The 14,969-nt window shown below is 52.9% G+C and overlaps 2 protein-coding genes across 2 annotated transcripts in view; one reads left to right on the top strand and one right to left on the bottom strand.

Moving 5' to 3' along the window:
- DPH1 (diphthamide biosynthesis 1) overlaps positions 1 to 10,979 on the bottom strand; it is a 47,238-nt gene extending 36,259 nt beyond the window's left edge. The window contains 1 exon segment of the mRNA XM_035900552.1: positions 10,965 to 10,979. Coding sequence (XP_035756445.1) covers positions 10,965 to 10,979 — 15 coding nt within the window.
- Positions 10,980 to 12,871: 1,892 nt separating this feature from the next.
- RTN4RL1 (reticulon 4 receptor like 1) lies at positions 12,872 to 14,418 on the top strand. The gene has a single exon (XM_035900551.1). It carries the CDS (start codon positions 12,872 to 12,874, stop codon positions 14,303 to 14,305), a length of 1,434 nt encoding a protein of 477 aa, XP_035756444.1. The 3' UTR covers positions 14,306 to 14,418.
- Positions 14,419 to 14,969: the final 551 nt, after the last annotated feature.

The raw sequence follows: 14,969 nt of genomic DNA, 5'->3' as shown, positions 1-14,969 counted from the left end.
CCAGAGGAGGGCTGGGGCTGGGGGGATGTGGCGTCTCCCCACTCCCACCCTCTCCCCCAGCCTGCCTTCCAAGCAGGAGTGTTTAAATGCCTTTTATGTTGTGACTCAAATGATGAAAGGCCCGAAAATGGGACTAACAAAGACGAGTTGTACTTCAGAATAAAAAACCCATGAAAGCAGCAGATGCTGTCATAGGAATAAATTGTATCAACAGCGATCAGATGGGAAGTGAAAAGTCAGAACGGAGTTGCTCCCTCTTTCCCGTTTCCAGAGAAAATGTCTGGGTCCATGAATTTAGCCAGATTCAGGTAGGATGAAAGGCTTTTCTGACAAGGCATTTCAAAGCATCTGGGAGCCTCCAGAGAAGATATGGCCACTTGGACAGGGAAACAGAGCCCCTCAGTTTTAATGAGCATTTCAGTTGCCTGCCTTTATCCTTCTGCCAGGATCTTCCTTCCCCCCCACCCCCCCACCCCACAAAAAAATCTGATTTCTGCTGTTTGTTTTAACTCTACAAAACGTGCATGTAAGCAACACGACGTGAGGAGGCCAAGGGTACAACGTTCCTGTCGTTCCATACAGCCTGGCCTGTTGCTTCTTCCCATAAATACCTCCCCGTTCTGGCTGGCCTGGCCATTTCGGTTGCTGCCGGGTCGGCGCCACGTGCCTGCACCCAGGACCCTGGCACTGGTGCAACCACATCCCCTTAACCCTCCATGGGAAGGGCAGCAGGGCCGGGGCGGGGGGGGGAAGCAGCTGCCCCCCCAGGCTCTGCCAGCCCCTTTTGCAGGAGCTGAGCCATCCTTTGGGGACAGGTTGTGTATTTTAGGAACAGCCCAGCTGAGCATCAGTGAGCAGCACATTCCCAAAGGCTGTGTCTGGTCCACCCAGACCAGTTTGCACAGCCTGCCCAGTCCCAGAAGGATATTGGCAAACTGGGAGGGTAGGAAAGGATGCTTGCTCGCCGTGCAGGGAGCAGGATTGCTTTTGAAGGCAGATGGCAGTGCTCAAAACAAACTCTTCATGCTCACTGTGAGCCAGCGGGCACAATCCCCGTGGCCATCCCACATTCCCCTACTTGTGCTGACTCAGCAGCTCCAAAAAAATGGGTGTCGCTGCCCTCGCAGCTGGGCGATGCCCCCAGAGCATCCCCCAGCCCTTCCCCAGCTCCTTCCCCAGCGCAGCCGGGTCAGATGCTCTCACTGCTCAGCTGTACCCCACTTCTCTCCAGCTCGCAGTATTTCTCTGCAGTGGTATTCCTAATGGGAATTTTGGGCTGTGGGCTCCAGCCTCTCCATACCCAGCAGGAACATCAGCTCCTGGAGAGGCTTGGGTACTACTGGCACAGAGGTGTGCACCTGCCAGCCCACGCTACACCCCTCTTTGGATGCAGCTGCGGGTTTTTTCCTTACATTTCTGGCTCACCCGCCTCATCCTCCAACAGCCTTGGGGGATGGATTGGCGACAGTCTGATGCCCAACTTGTCCATCCCACCGCTAGCGCGTACGAACACAAGCGTGGGTGGCTTTACGCCAATGCATGTCTTGCGCTCACCGTTATTACCTAGAGGAGAAGGAATCGTAACGGGATTTATAACGACTTACTGAGGAACAGGCTCTGATTAGCTTGATGGGAAGTGATGGGCGTCACACGAGGGGCATTGGCAGCCACCAGCAGCAGGGCAGGGCTCCAAAAAGTGGAGGGCGATGGAGCCTGGACCCACCCCGTATCCCCTCACCACGGCGGCTGGGCCATGAGGGTTGTGCCGTGCATTGAATGGAAGCCCTTCCAGGCACGAGGAAAGTGAGGACGTTGGCTTTGAGTTTTTAATTGGCTCCTGAAACAGTAGGAAATCGCTGGAGCCAGTGGAGGGGCAGGAGTGCAGAGCCAGCGTGGTCTCCTCCTTGCCCCTCTCCACATTTAGGGGGGTTTTGGCAGCACCACCCTGCCCGTATGCTCCTCTCCAGCCCGTCCGTGTGCTCATGCATGGCCCCACAGGGAGGTGACAGCCCAGCCTCCGCGGTGGCCACAGGTCACAGCTGCTGCAAGCATCGCCTCAATTCCCAAACACCCCCTTCACTCCATGAATAGTTTCCCTGGTCCTTCACTCTGTGCAGATAAACAACATCCTCCTTCCCCACCAGTTACAAACCACCCAAATAATCCACCCAGTTTGGGGCCAGGGTCACATCCCCTTCCCCGGCCCCGCACGGGCCCTGGGTGCAGAGCGGGTACCACTTCTTAGCATCTTTCAGCATCTCCTGTTCCCTCCCCAGCCCCTGCAATGATTTACCATCTCCCCATCTCCCCTTTCCGCTGCAACTGGATCACGTGCAAGCTATAATTAATAGAAATTAGACTGTCGAGACCTTGCAGCCCCCATCCCGTAATTACTTGGCCTTGCTGCATTTGAGGCACAGGGATCGGCAGAGAGCTCGCAAGCCACCGGCAATGGCAATGCATCCCGTTAACAAGCTATTTTTATTAAAGCTTTTAAAGCAGGCACTTGCGTGGCACTGGGGGATGTGCAACATCTCCACAAAGTCCACTCCCGGGGGGGATGTGCAGGGGGATATTTTGGGATGAAATGCTGGCATCGGAGCTAGACAAAGCAGGATATTAGCAAAGTGCCGTGTCCCGACCACGTTCATTGCTCGCACATTAATTCCTGGCACCCAACCGCTCCAGACGCCCGCTGTCCAACCATACAGATTTCAGGGGCTTGGCAAAGCATTGATGCTCAGCAAGCGGTGACACCCCCCCCCTGGTCCTCAGCTCCCCCACATCTCCCCATGCCCCCCAAGAGCCACGCGGGAGCGTAACGATGCCCAACATCTAACTGGGCACATGGCATCTCCCCACCGGCTCATTAAACCTCCTAAGGGCCCCCGGGTGAGGCGCAGGGCGGCCCCGGGTGATGGGCAGAGGAGCGGCGGAGCACAGCTATTCACACTGCTCTGCTTTTATCGCTGTGCTTTTCTCCAGCCGGTAAAAAGTTCAGTGCAAAGCACAGGGCTGGTCTGTGAAAGGCAGCCACGCTCACGACCCAGCGTGCCGGCACACATCTCCGGTGGGGATGGGGTTTTGCTGGTGTCGGCGACGCATGCTTGGCTGCTGACCCGCAGGGATGTTCACTTGGAGGGCTCGTGGCATCATGTCCCCACCCTGAGAGGAGACCAAGGGCCTGGGGAAAGGCGCTGCTGCCCATTTCAGGTGCGGGAGAGAGACCCGAGGCTGCGGGCTGAGCTCCAAATGACGCCATCATTTGGGGTTTTTTTCTTTTTTTTTTTGTGGGAAGAAAATGTGACAAAGCCGGTGGCTTTGATGCCCACCCGTCAGTCTCCTTCCCCCCTGCTGCAGGCAGAATGATGTGCTGCTGAATGGGGAAGAAGGTACATGACAGGCTCCAATTTGCCCTCTTCTCCACCAAACACAAGGACATCCAGTAAATCTGAAATGCAGAAAGACTGAAAAGGGATGAAAGGGAGCCTACGCGGCACGGTACGTAATTGGCTTGTGGATCTCAGTGGCACAGGACACTGCTGGGGTCGGGACCTCAGCAGGATTACACATTTATAGAGCTAATTCTCTCCCTATTAGCAATGCTAGCATAAAAACACTGCAGAAGGGCCCTTTGCCTCCCTGTTTCGGGCTGTCATCCACTCCCTGCTCCATCCAGGTAAAGATCTGTCCGGGCCACTCCATCCAGCGCATCCCTGGTTTTCTGCAGCCTCCCTTTTCCGCATCTCCTGCGGACGTGGGCTGGATGGCAGGGCAGCCGAGCGTGCACTGCGAGCCCAGGCAGCTGTCGCTTTGCTCTTCCATCTCACATGTGCTCTGCTCTGGCTGTATTTCTGATCCTAAAGAAACTCTTCTTAGGTCCCAGCCAGCCGCTGGCAGGGAAATGAGCTGGTGAATCTGCTTTCGCTGCACATGAGCTTGCTCAGCATTTGATACCGATCTGGCTGGTGCTCATCTGGGGTAGGTTTTGTCGTTTCATCTGCAATTGTTTTGCTGTAAAGCACCTCGATAGGAGGCTGGTTTACAAAAGAAACTGTCCTTATTACTACTGTGAATGAACTACTTTGCATTTCTGTGAATGGGAAGGAAAACTTGTCACCTCAGGACAAAAAGGGAGTGGAAGTATCTGATGATCCCCTGAGAGCCTCAGACAATCCACTAAGCTCAAGTCATCCTCCTGTATTCCTCTCTCCTTGGGGGCGATTGGAATTATTAGTCCCTTCTCAAGGATCTCTGGATGTCTCTGTCCTTTGCCAGTTCCCCTCCCAGCTTGCCGCAGGCTGGTGGCATGTCCCGATGAAACCCTGTCCTGCGCTGGGGACCAGCAGAGGATGCCTGGTGCCTGCTGGGGGTCAGGATCACAGCACTGGGAGTTGGTGAAGCCCCAGCCATGCCTGAAATCCCGCAGTGTCTATGCACACTGTGCTCGGGGTGTCCCCCGGGCCACACCATCCTCTCCCAGAGGAGTGGGAGCATCATGGTGTCCACCAACACCTCCAGCTGCAGCAGGACCCAAGGACTCAACTCATCCATCTGTGAAGCCAGACGTGCCATTTCCCTCCTGTGTGCCTCCGTTCTGGGAAGGTCTCAGTGGCTTTTGAGATGCTGGTCCATCATGTGCAATGGGATGAGACGCAGGGGCACGATAAACCCTCTGGCAGCAGGGGAAGGAGAGTCAGAAGATGATCTCTTCTCCCTGGTATCCAGTAACAGGATGTGTGGGAATGGCTCAAAGCTACATCAGGGGAGGTTTAGTGTAGTCGTTAGGAAACACTTCTTCACCAAGAGGGTGGTCAAACCCTGGAACAGGCTTCCTAGCGAGGTGGGCGATGCCTCAAGCCTGTCTGTGTTTAAGAGACATTTGGACAATGCCCTTACTAACAAGCTTTAGCTTTTGGTCAGCCCTGAAGTGGTCAGGCAGTTGGATGAGATGGTCATTGTAGGGCCCTTCCAGTTGATTCTATTCGATTCTATTCTATTCTATTCTATTCTATTCTATTCTATCCTATCCTATCCTATCCTATCCTATCCTATCCTATTGTAAAGATCTGCCTCCAGCCTCACACAAGCAGCAGCCCAGCCTCTGATTTAGATAACCATCTCCCAAACTCTGGCTTTTAGGCTCTGCTCTGAGGTGTGGGGTTTGTGCCACTGGAGGCCTGGCAGCATCCGAGTGCAGCTGTACTCCAAGGGCATGGCTGCAGTGGAAGGTGCTCTGCAAACGGGGGTTAAGCAGGGCAGATTACATGGAGAAAACACACTCTACACTCCCTCTGTTTCTGCAGATGTTAGTCCTGAAACAAGCATTTAAATTAAACAAGTTTCTATAGCTGAGTTTCCAATCCCACTGCCACTTCCACTGTTGGCCTCCTTTCCCCCCCCCACCCCCCCCTCCTTCTTTAGCTCGAGCAGAGGGAGGAGGAGATGCCGACACAGAGAAGAGTGCTAATTAAACAGGGAATTCCACATTAGGGTACAAATCCTCTGGACCAGTACAAACCCTGCCAATTTCTGTATTTATTTATTATTTCTTCAGTACAATTGTAATTTCCAGTGGTGCCTCCAGCACCGGGAGAGGGTTCAGGGGCTGCTCTCGGAGAGGATTAGCGCGCTGGAAGCATTATTACTTTCCTTCGCTGTGAATTCAGGAGTGATTCCCTGATGGCTGCACTCTATATAGAAGTGAATCGGTGCTAATTTGTTTTTGAGGATCACACATCCACCAACATGTGAAAGACAATCCTGCCTCTCGATGTATATTTCGAGTCAGTGCTACAGCAAACAACGGAAAATAAGCAAGCAAAGGAAGCCAGACCTCCCTTGCCCGGAAAGCCAGAGCTGGAAAAGAGCAGACTTTAAATTTTTCTGATGCTCCTGTGAGTTGGTGCTGTGTCTTTCCAGGAACATTCTGGGTTTTGGCTGCGCTGCCTGTGATGATGGGCAGCGGGGGCTCGGGCATCCCTCGCCTGGAAAGCCTCGGGGACACCGCATCGGACGGGATGTCAAAGCGACTGAGCATAAAAGGCTCCCTTTTTTTTTTTTTTTCCTTTTAAATCATCCTCGAGTTTAACTGCAAGAGCAGAATAAATTAATTAATGGAATCTGTAACAACGGAGGGGCCGGGCACCCGGCGGGAGAGCAGCCGCCCCGCCACCCATCGCTCCTCTCTCTTTATTTGTGTGATTCAGAGGGACGCGGTCCGTGGGGAGATATCAGAGCCAGCTGAAATGGAAGACAAAGCTATTGTTTCAAACAGAGTTATTGATTTTTACATTATTACACTATGAAATTTATGATCTGGTTTCAAACTGCAGTAGGAGTTAATGACCACCATCCAGAAACTTCCAGGTGACCTTGGCCTTGACTTTGGTGGAGGAAGGTGAATAGCTCCAGATACCGGGTCAGCAAATGGAAAATGAACTTGCGACACCCTGAAGGACTTGATTTTGGGGTGCTGCTGACCCCAGGTCTCTGCCCTGAGCTTTAGCTCACATCAGACTCCAAACTGGTTGACAGCAGTGATGCAGGGGGGGAAACTGGACCTTCTCAGCTCCAGACAAAGCAACTTCTGCTGTTAAGCAACATTTTGCTCCTCTTGAAGCACCAGGACATCCTCAGAGCTCCTGAGCATGGTTCTCCGTCCTCCACTGCCCACCTGGTGCAATCTGGCTGACCAAGGGTTTGCTCCGGTCGGTCATCGCTGGAGAAATGCAAACCAGGGGTCTCCGGGATGGCTGAGAAGCCCCCAGGAGAGGAGGCAACAGAGCCCAGAGCAAGAGAAGCCCCGTAAGAGGGGAGAGCGGTGGGCAGTGCCCACAACACAGGCAGCTGCCTGCCAAGGGCATGGCCCAGTCCTGGGGCCGGCTGGCTCCCCCATCCCGGCTGCGCGAGGAGGATTTGCTTTTTAATGCTGGGGCTACCAAAGTGGGGTCAGGAGGGGTCCAGTTAACACACAAGATACTGGTGCTACAGAAGGGTACGTAGGGGCTGCAGCACTCCCCAGTCTAAAACCTTTTCCTGGCTTTTCTTTAAAAGCTACCTCCTGATGCATCTTTTGGCACCAGCCTCTTCCCAAAGCTTCCCTTAGCAATATTCCTTCCGAATTTCCTTGTATGCTTCTTCCTCTGGGAACAGTCTTTCCACTTGCCAGCAAAGAAACTCAATTTCCAGCTGCTGGAGAAGGATTTTTTCTTGTAGTACCTTCTCCCTGGAACATCCCTGACGCCGCACCCCGAGCTAAAGTCGTGTGAAGCCAGTAGCCTCCAAGCTCATCTTCTGCCTCGGAGGTCATAATTGCCATTAAATCACAGCTTGCCTAACCAAATTATGCAAAACCGAAATTATCTCCAATGATTTTTATGTTGCTGAAATGTTCCAGAACTGCCGGGGTGATGACTGGGGGATTGGGAGCAGCTGTCACTCCATCAGAAACCATAACTCCAAACAGCTGGGATCTGTCAGTTATTTATGACACCGTTCACAAAAAAATAAAAAGAAAAAAAAGAGGAAGGTGGATGGGTGGTTGCCGCTCTCCGACTGAAAGGCAGCTCGTGCAGAAAGCAAAGCCCTGTGCCCCGTCCCAGCGCTGGGAGCTGCAGCCGACGCTGTGGGGAGCAAAGCCAGTGAGGATGCTCCCGCTGCCGAGCGCCGCAGGACTGCGGGGCAGCACCTCAAGGGCTTCGCAGAGAGGCTGGAAGCAAGCTGCTGCTCGCTGGGGAATTTAGTCTTTGTGACAGTCAGGACGGGCTTGTTTATTTTATCCTCTGTGTTGCAAAAAAAAAAAAAAAAGAAAAAAAAAAAAGAGGAAAAAACCCCCCGCAGCTACTAAGCAGAGGTCTGACACCGCTTTGTCGAACTGCCCCAGATCTGAAGTTTCGCTCTTGGCTCGCGCCCAGTTGCTGTCGCTGCTCTGGCCTTGCCTTTCATCGTCCTTCACTTGGCAGATGAAATTGTGAACGTTTGAGGCTTCTTTTTCTCCCTAAACAACAGTTTCTCTCTACGGCGGTGTGAACCCCCCATCCTGAGTTACTTCCCAAGTTTCAAAGTACGTTTTCCCCTGGGGGTCGTAGTTGTGCCTCTGTGCTCCAGTTCACTGGTGGATTTAGAAAGCATCCTTTGATAGATCCAGGGTGTGAATGGGGCAGGAAAATCTCTCGATGGAGCTCGTTGACAGCGAGGTGGTGGTGTTACACCAGGTGTGAATTTGGCCTCAGAAGAGGGTGAGTGATGAGTAAGCTTCTGCCTCTTTGATAATACCGGCTGCAAGCAGAAGCCAGATGCTTTGTCCCCACTTGTAGCTCGCTCCGGTTAAGTATTATTATTTATATTATGTAGTAGCTATACATAGTGTTTTATGGCAGTAAAGATACATAAATCAGCAACCAGAAGACGAGGGCTTTGCTCTAAAGAGCTTATAAATCTAACAGCTTGAGCAGCACTGGTAATGGACACAGTAAGCAGGCAGTCAAGTTGCATGTAGACATGAGCTAAGATGGGTCTCCCAAAGCAGATGGCGGTTTAGGAGAGATTTGAAAGAGAAGCAACCTGCTTCATCCTCGAGACCAGATCCTGCCGGAGAATTAGACGGGCCACGACCCATATAGCTTGTCTGGGTGGCGAGGTGAAAGCATCCGTTGGAGAAAAGCAGCTCGCAAAGAGGGAACGGGCAGGGGGTGGCGAGGGCTTGTGGCAGGGCTGCTTTTTGGGGGGCTCTGCAGGTGCATCCCCCCTGGGGCTGAAGCATCTATTCTTGTCCTAAGTGATTCTTCCCCCTGAGCCTGAGCCTCCTAATGAAAATAAGTGGTGCTACATCTTCCTAAATAAACCAAGGCTCTGCCTCGCTCTGAGATACAGTAAAGCGTTAAAAGCCTTAAAATGCAAGGAAACCGCCGGCACAGGTACACCCTGCTCTCTGGATCGAGCAGTGCCGCGGGGACAGGCTGCCCGCAGAGCAGAGCTGAGGCCAGCATCCCTGCCGTGGTGGCAGAGAAGTGCTCCAACCCTTCGAAGATTCCCCCCCTCCCAGATCCTGGGTATCAAACCAGTTTGTTGGTTTGGTTTTTTTTTTTTAAATTTCCTCCTGTGCTGGCACTGGCCGGGGAAGAACCCGGTCTGGGCTGGGGAGAGATGTGCTGTGTCTGGCCGAGCACGCTGGCTCCGGGCGTCTGCATTCTTCTGGCCGCTTTCAGCTCTTGCACAAATTGAGGCTTCACGCTAAATGCATTACACTGTATAACAATTAATCCCATGCTACATATAGAAAGTCTTTACTCATCAATAATGCATGCGGGAGGAGTGATTTTCACTCTCAGTAATAAGGCTAAGACAATGGAAACAAGCAGGTAATGGAGAACATTTATAATGATGTTAATCTAATAATGAGTCTAATGCTGTTAAAAGTAAGACTGCAAACTGGACGCATCCAAAGATAAATTATTTCAAGCATTCATTAACTGATGTCTAATTAATGCCCAATTAGAGAGATGCTACATGGGAAATGGTTTGGACAGTCGGACGAATTCATTCCAATCACTGAAACCTCAGTCAAAAGCAGGAGGCGGCAGAAGCACAGGACGAGCAGAAGCCGGGGTGACACAGCGCAACGGTGGGAGAAAGCCAGGAGATAAACACCCCCTTGCTGGTTTCATCTGTGTCAGCGGGGCTTTGCTTTTATTCATTTCACCAGCAGGCTTCTGTAGGATTTTTCCGTGCCGCTTTTGAAGCTCTCCCTCCCCAGTGAGCTCCAACACACGTGTTGGTGACCCTCCATCTGCCTCGCAACCTTTACAAGATGAAGTCAAAAGGCCTGTGTGAGGAATAACGAGTTCAGCAAGTCAGGCAGGGTCTAACTCTCGCTGGAGCTGGGCTGGGACCTTCGGGAAGCTCTCACCAGTGCTTTCCAGCCTGGGAAGCCCAGCGAGACCCAAGCACTCCCAAGTGTCTTGTCCTGGTGGGCTCGGCCACTGGCCATCACAATGCTGGTGTTACCAGCCTCAGCAGCTCTGTGGCTTCATGACCACAACCGGTTTGTTTCTAGGGGGTCTCGTACCTGGATCTAAACTGTGACCAAGCCTAGGGCATCCCAGGAGCAGCTTCTCACAGCACTGGGCAATCGGCGGCTTTTATGGGTTTGGAGGGAAAGCATCCTTGATGAGACCATGTGCCCATAGCACATCCACACGTTTCCTCTTTCCAAGTCCTGCCCACCTAATTATTATTTTTTCTAAGCATCCATCCTTCTGTTTTCCCATTCTCCTTACCCTCAAGTTGCAGCACGGAGGCAGAAAGACATCCCTGGCTTTTCTTCCTACCATCCTACTCTTGGGAAGCCAAGAACCAGAAACACCCCAGGCTATCCCCACTGCCATCCATGACCGTGGGAGTCACATCTCCCTCTCCCTAAGAACTCCAGCCATTAATTCACAAACCCCTTAATTAAAGAGATGGACTCAGTTCCCTCTGACCTTTACCTCTGGAGTTATCCCTGCCGGCAGGGAGCTGTTAAACACTGCGCTCCTTTTCGGCACGAGCCTCTACCTTGGCCGTGCTCCAGTGAGACCCAGGCTGCCTTCGTCCATCACCGCACATTGCTAACAGCCGCCTGTCATCACCATCCCTATACATGAAATTGTGTATGTTCCAAGATCCCTGCCCAGCTCCACCTCCCGTCAGTAATCCCATTAGCCTGGCAACTGTCGTGTCAAGGAAGAGCGCATAAAACTGTTTGGAAGCAATACGTGATCTTCCAACCTGCTGCTTATAGCTGGGAGATGGTTTATTGATTCAGACCCTTGTGATTTGGTATTTGCAATAACAGACTCCGCATGTGGGAGATCGTCACAGCGCTTGTGCCTGGCAGGATTTTCCTAACAAACATAAGACCTACAGAAGGCTTCGTACTTTAGTGTCACCGAGGGAAGGCAGGGAACGTGAAGCCATCCCACCTTGGCCAAGCCCATCCGTGCGTAAACCAGCCCAGCAGAACGTATCTGCAAACATAGCTTTATCTTTACCGTCGTTCATCTGGCACTTGGGTAATCACAATATCCTCAGGACACCGCTGCTGCCCAGGCTGCTCCCGTTTTGGCAGGGAGCGGGTAATAGTCAGCGCCGGCATGATGCTCCCAGCAGCACAGCCCCTCTCTCGTTGCGAAGGCACGACAGCAAAGCCAAAATGGTACGGCGGTGACTTGGAGGACGTTGCTTTTCCTACACAACCGTAGGAGTTGTCGCGAATTAAACGTTTCCGACTTACAGCCCCTTTCTGGCAGCAGCGCAGGAATGAGACATCCCTCCCGGTAGCCGATGCTTAGTTTCTGAAGGGCAGTGCCTGGAAGAAGTCGTCCCCCAGCTTCTCATCACAGCCAAGGCTTGGTCCGACGCTTTGCTTAGCGATGCTTTTTTGGGATGTTTTTTTTTTTTTTTTTTTTTTTATTAACAGCCCGGTCAGAAATGACTGCCTCTTACTGGTGATTTATGGAGGGTCTGAATAACCCAGTTTATGTAGAAATGTGATAACTTTGCCTTGAAAGGAGGGGTCCAGATGGACGGGTCACCTACTGTGAACTACAGGGTAACAGATCTCCATACCAGGCAAAAGGCAGTGGTAACCACGGAGTTATATTTCAAACACAATTAATAAGAAAAGAGTGAGGGTTTTTTTGCCTCCCACTTGTATTGAGCTATAGGCACTGAATGAGGGACTGTCAAAGCCCAAGGGGTCCAGGCTCATGGAGTAGCTGGTGATAACGACGTGGAGTAATTAGAGATGAACTCCACTTCCACTCTCGTTTTTCAGATTAATACAAGGCGAGTGCAAGGCGAGGACTCGTGGGCAGGGTGGCACCGGCAGCTGTGTGCCGCTCCGATCTTACTCCTTTCCCCTGCGAAGTCCAGAGGCAGAATTCATTAGACATGAGCAAATTTTGCGTGCAAGAGGAACAAGCCAAATCTAGGAGGAAAATCGGAACGAGAAATGACAAGCCTGGTGCAATGAGTCTGAAAAGCCGCTCGGCGCAGAAGGAATAGCCTGAAAGCAAGCCTGGTGCGAGGAGTGGGAGCGAGACGGGAATGGGGCGGCGAAAGCGGCACTCTGAGAGCTGAGCAGAGGGAGGGGGTGATTACTGCCTTGCTCACCGCTTCTTCGTCTCTGCAGCGAGGAAGCCCCGGTCACAAGCACATACTGTAGCATTAGAGGATGCAATATGCTTTGCCACAGGACATCCATTTAAAAATATGTCTGAGCATCCCACTTCCAAACGGAGTTTTCAGCTCAGCCTTTCCCACCAACTGCTGACAACATATTTCCCTGTAAATCACTTGGTTTTCAGGGTGGATGGTGGTGTCTAACAACTGTAGGAAAAGGAGACGGCGGGGATGGGGCTGTGCCTTCAGGGGAGCTGGGTGTGCAGCGCAGATGAGCTGTACACATGTCATTTTAGGTGATTCACTGGGAATTACTAAAGCTTTTCCTCTCCGATACGTAAGCGCGGGTGATTTAAGGGATGCATTACAGGAGGGGTGGACACCTGTGAGGGTTTGCATCTCCTCTCTTTGCTCTCACACATTTGTACAACTGCCTTTCCCCCGATGGCGCTGCCTGCCTGCAGGCAAAGGGCTTTGCTGCCTGCACTGCCGGCGCGAATTCCCCCAAGAAGGTTTCTCCCACCCGGTTGGGGCTGCGAGCGCGACCGCCTGCCTGTCTCAGGCAGGGGAAGGAGGCAGGGGGTACTCCAGACATCACCTTTAAACTATCGCAGGCGATGAACCCACTCGTCGAAGCCACGTGGGTGGCTTCACCAGAGAGGAGGGCTGAGTTATTCGGGGGCGTTTTTCACCCGGGGTATTCCCCATGGCGGTGATGGGTGGGCAGGGGGGTGCCCGAGTCCCTGCTGACGCCGCTCTCCCCTCTCTCCGCACAGGGGGGTTTGCAGAGCTGCTCCTGGTGCTGCTGGGGCTGAAGGTGCCCGGCGCCCTGGGCTGCCCCACTGACTGCGTGTGCTACCCGTCCCCGATGACCGTCAGCTGCCAGGCTCACAACTTCGTCACCATCCCCGAGGGCATCCCTGAGGACAGTGAGAGGATCTTCCTCCAGAACAACCAGATCACCTTGCTGCTGCGGGGCCACTTCAGCCCTTCCATGGTCACCCTCTGGATCTACTCCAACAACATCACCTTCATCGACCCCAACACCTTCGACGGGTTTGTCAACCTGGAGGAGCTGGACTTGGGGGACAACCGCTACTTAAGGGCTTTAGCTGCAGACACTTTCCAAGGGCTGGTGAAACTCCACGCCTTGTATCTGTACAAGTGCGGGCTGAGCTCCCTCCCCAGCGGGATCTTCAGTGGCCTCCACAACCTGCAATACCTTTACCTGCAAGACAACCACATTGAGTTCCTTCAGGATGATATTTTTGTTGACTTGGTTAACCTCAGCCATCTTTTTCTCCATGGAAACAAGCTCTGGAGCCTCCATCAGAACACATTCAGGGGACTAATAAACCTGGATCGGCTGCTCATCCATCAAAATCAGCTGCAGTGGATTCACAGGCGGGCTTTTCACGACCTCCGAAGATTGACCACCCTTTTCCTGTTCAACAACAGCCTCTCGGAGCTGCAGGGGGACTGCCTGGCCCACCTGGGAGCCCTGGAGTTTCTCAGGCTGAACGGGAACCCATGGAGCTGCGACTGCAAAGCCCGTTCGCTCTGGGAATGGCTGCACAGGTTCAGAGGCTCCAGCTCCAGCGTCATCTGCGAGTCCCCTGAGCAGATGCACGGCAAGGACCTCAAGGTGCTAAGAGCAGAAGACTTTAGGAACTGTTCGGGGTCCGAGTCGCTCCATCAGATAAAAACACATACTTTCTCCACAGCGGACAGAGGAGCCTCCAAAAGCCACCACCCTCACCACTCCTCCAAGGAGAAGGGGAAGGAGAGAGGGGACAAGAACAGTTTGCACAGCAGCCAGCCCGCCGCCCCCCCCAGCTCCCGGCCGGGCTATCGCAAACCCGGCAAGAACTGCACCAGCCACAAAAGCCGTAACCGAACCTCTAAACCGGTGTCCTTGGGGCCACGGAAAAACGGGCAGGAGGTTCCAGACTATGTGCCTGATTATCAGCACAAATTCAGTTTCGGGGTGATGCCAACGCTCCCCCCCAAACGCAAGGGTAAGTGCACCCGGCGGACGCCCATCCGCCCCCCCAGTGGGGTCCAGCAGGCAGCCGGCTGCTCGGGGCTCAGGGCTTCGCTCCTGGTTTTTATGATGGTGTTGGCAGCCGTCATACGCTGAGCCCCCGGCTGCGGACGGAGCGAATCTGTACTGCCACCAATCTACAAAGGACCAGAGTTTCTTTTCTTCTTCTTTTTTTGTACGTGGCGAGCGTTGGCCTGGCAAAGGGAAGAACGTTGTCTCGGCTTCTGATGGTCTCTCCGTGCCCGGCCGGGCTGCCAACGCGGACTGTGCCGAACGCAGCGGGAGCAGATTAAAAGGCATTATCACACCTTGTCACAAACAGCCTAACCGAGCACCTACAACAAAAAAAAGCCAACCTTACAAAAACCCAGATAAGAGGGATGGTAGCCAATTCGTCGGTGACAACAACCGGACAAATGGACTATATCCATGCTCTTGTGAAATCCCGTTCATTTGAGAGCGCTCTGAACGACCCCTCCAATTACCGAACGGAACATAATTGCTGTAAAAAAACCGATCACCAATTAAGCCTACACTGTTTCTCTGAAAGTGAGTGCAAGGACACTGATACCGATGTGATAAGGACATTGGTTCTCCCACGTTTTAGCCCTTTTGGCTCCAAACCCAGAGGCCAACGTTGGCTGGGAATCTCTTAGAAGACAATCTCAAACCCCTGAATATCTCAGGCATTACAGCAGAACAGGGCTTGCCTGCTGGGCTTGGAGTAGCCAACAACCAAAGGAAAGACTGATTAGAGGTG

Source organism: Egretta garzetta, unplaced genomic scaffold (genome assembly GCF_000687185.1).
Source record: "Egretta garzetta isolate BGI_Z169 unplaced genomic scaffold, ASM68718v1 scaffold108, whole genome shotgun sequence".
Lineage (NCBI taxonomy): Eukaryota > Metazoa > Chordata > Aves > Pelecaniformes > Ardeidae > Egretta > Egretta garzetta.
This window is presented reverse-complemented; position numbering and strand designations above follow the sequence as displayed.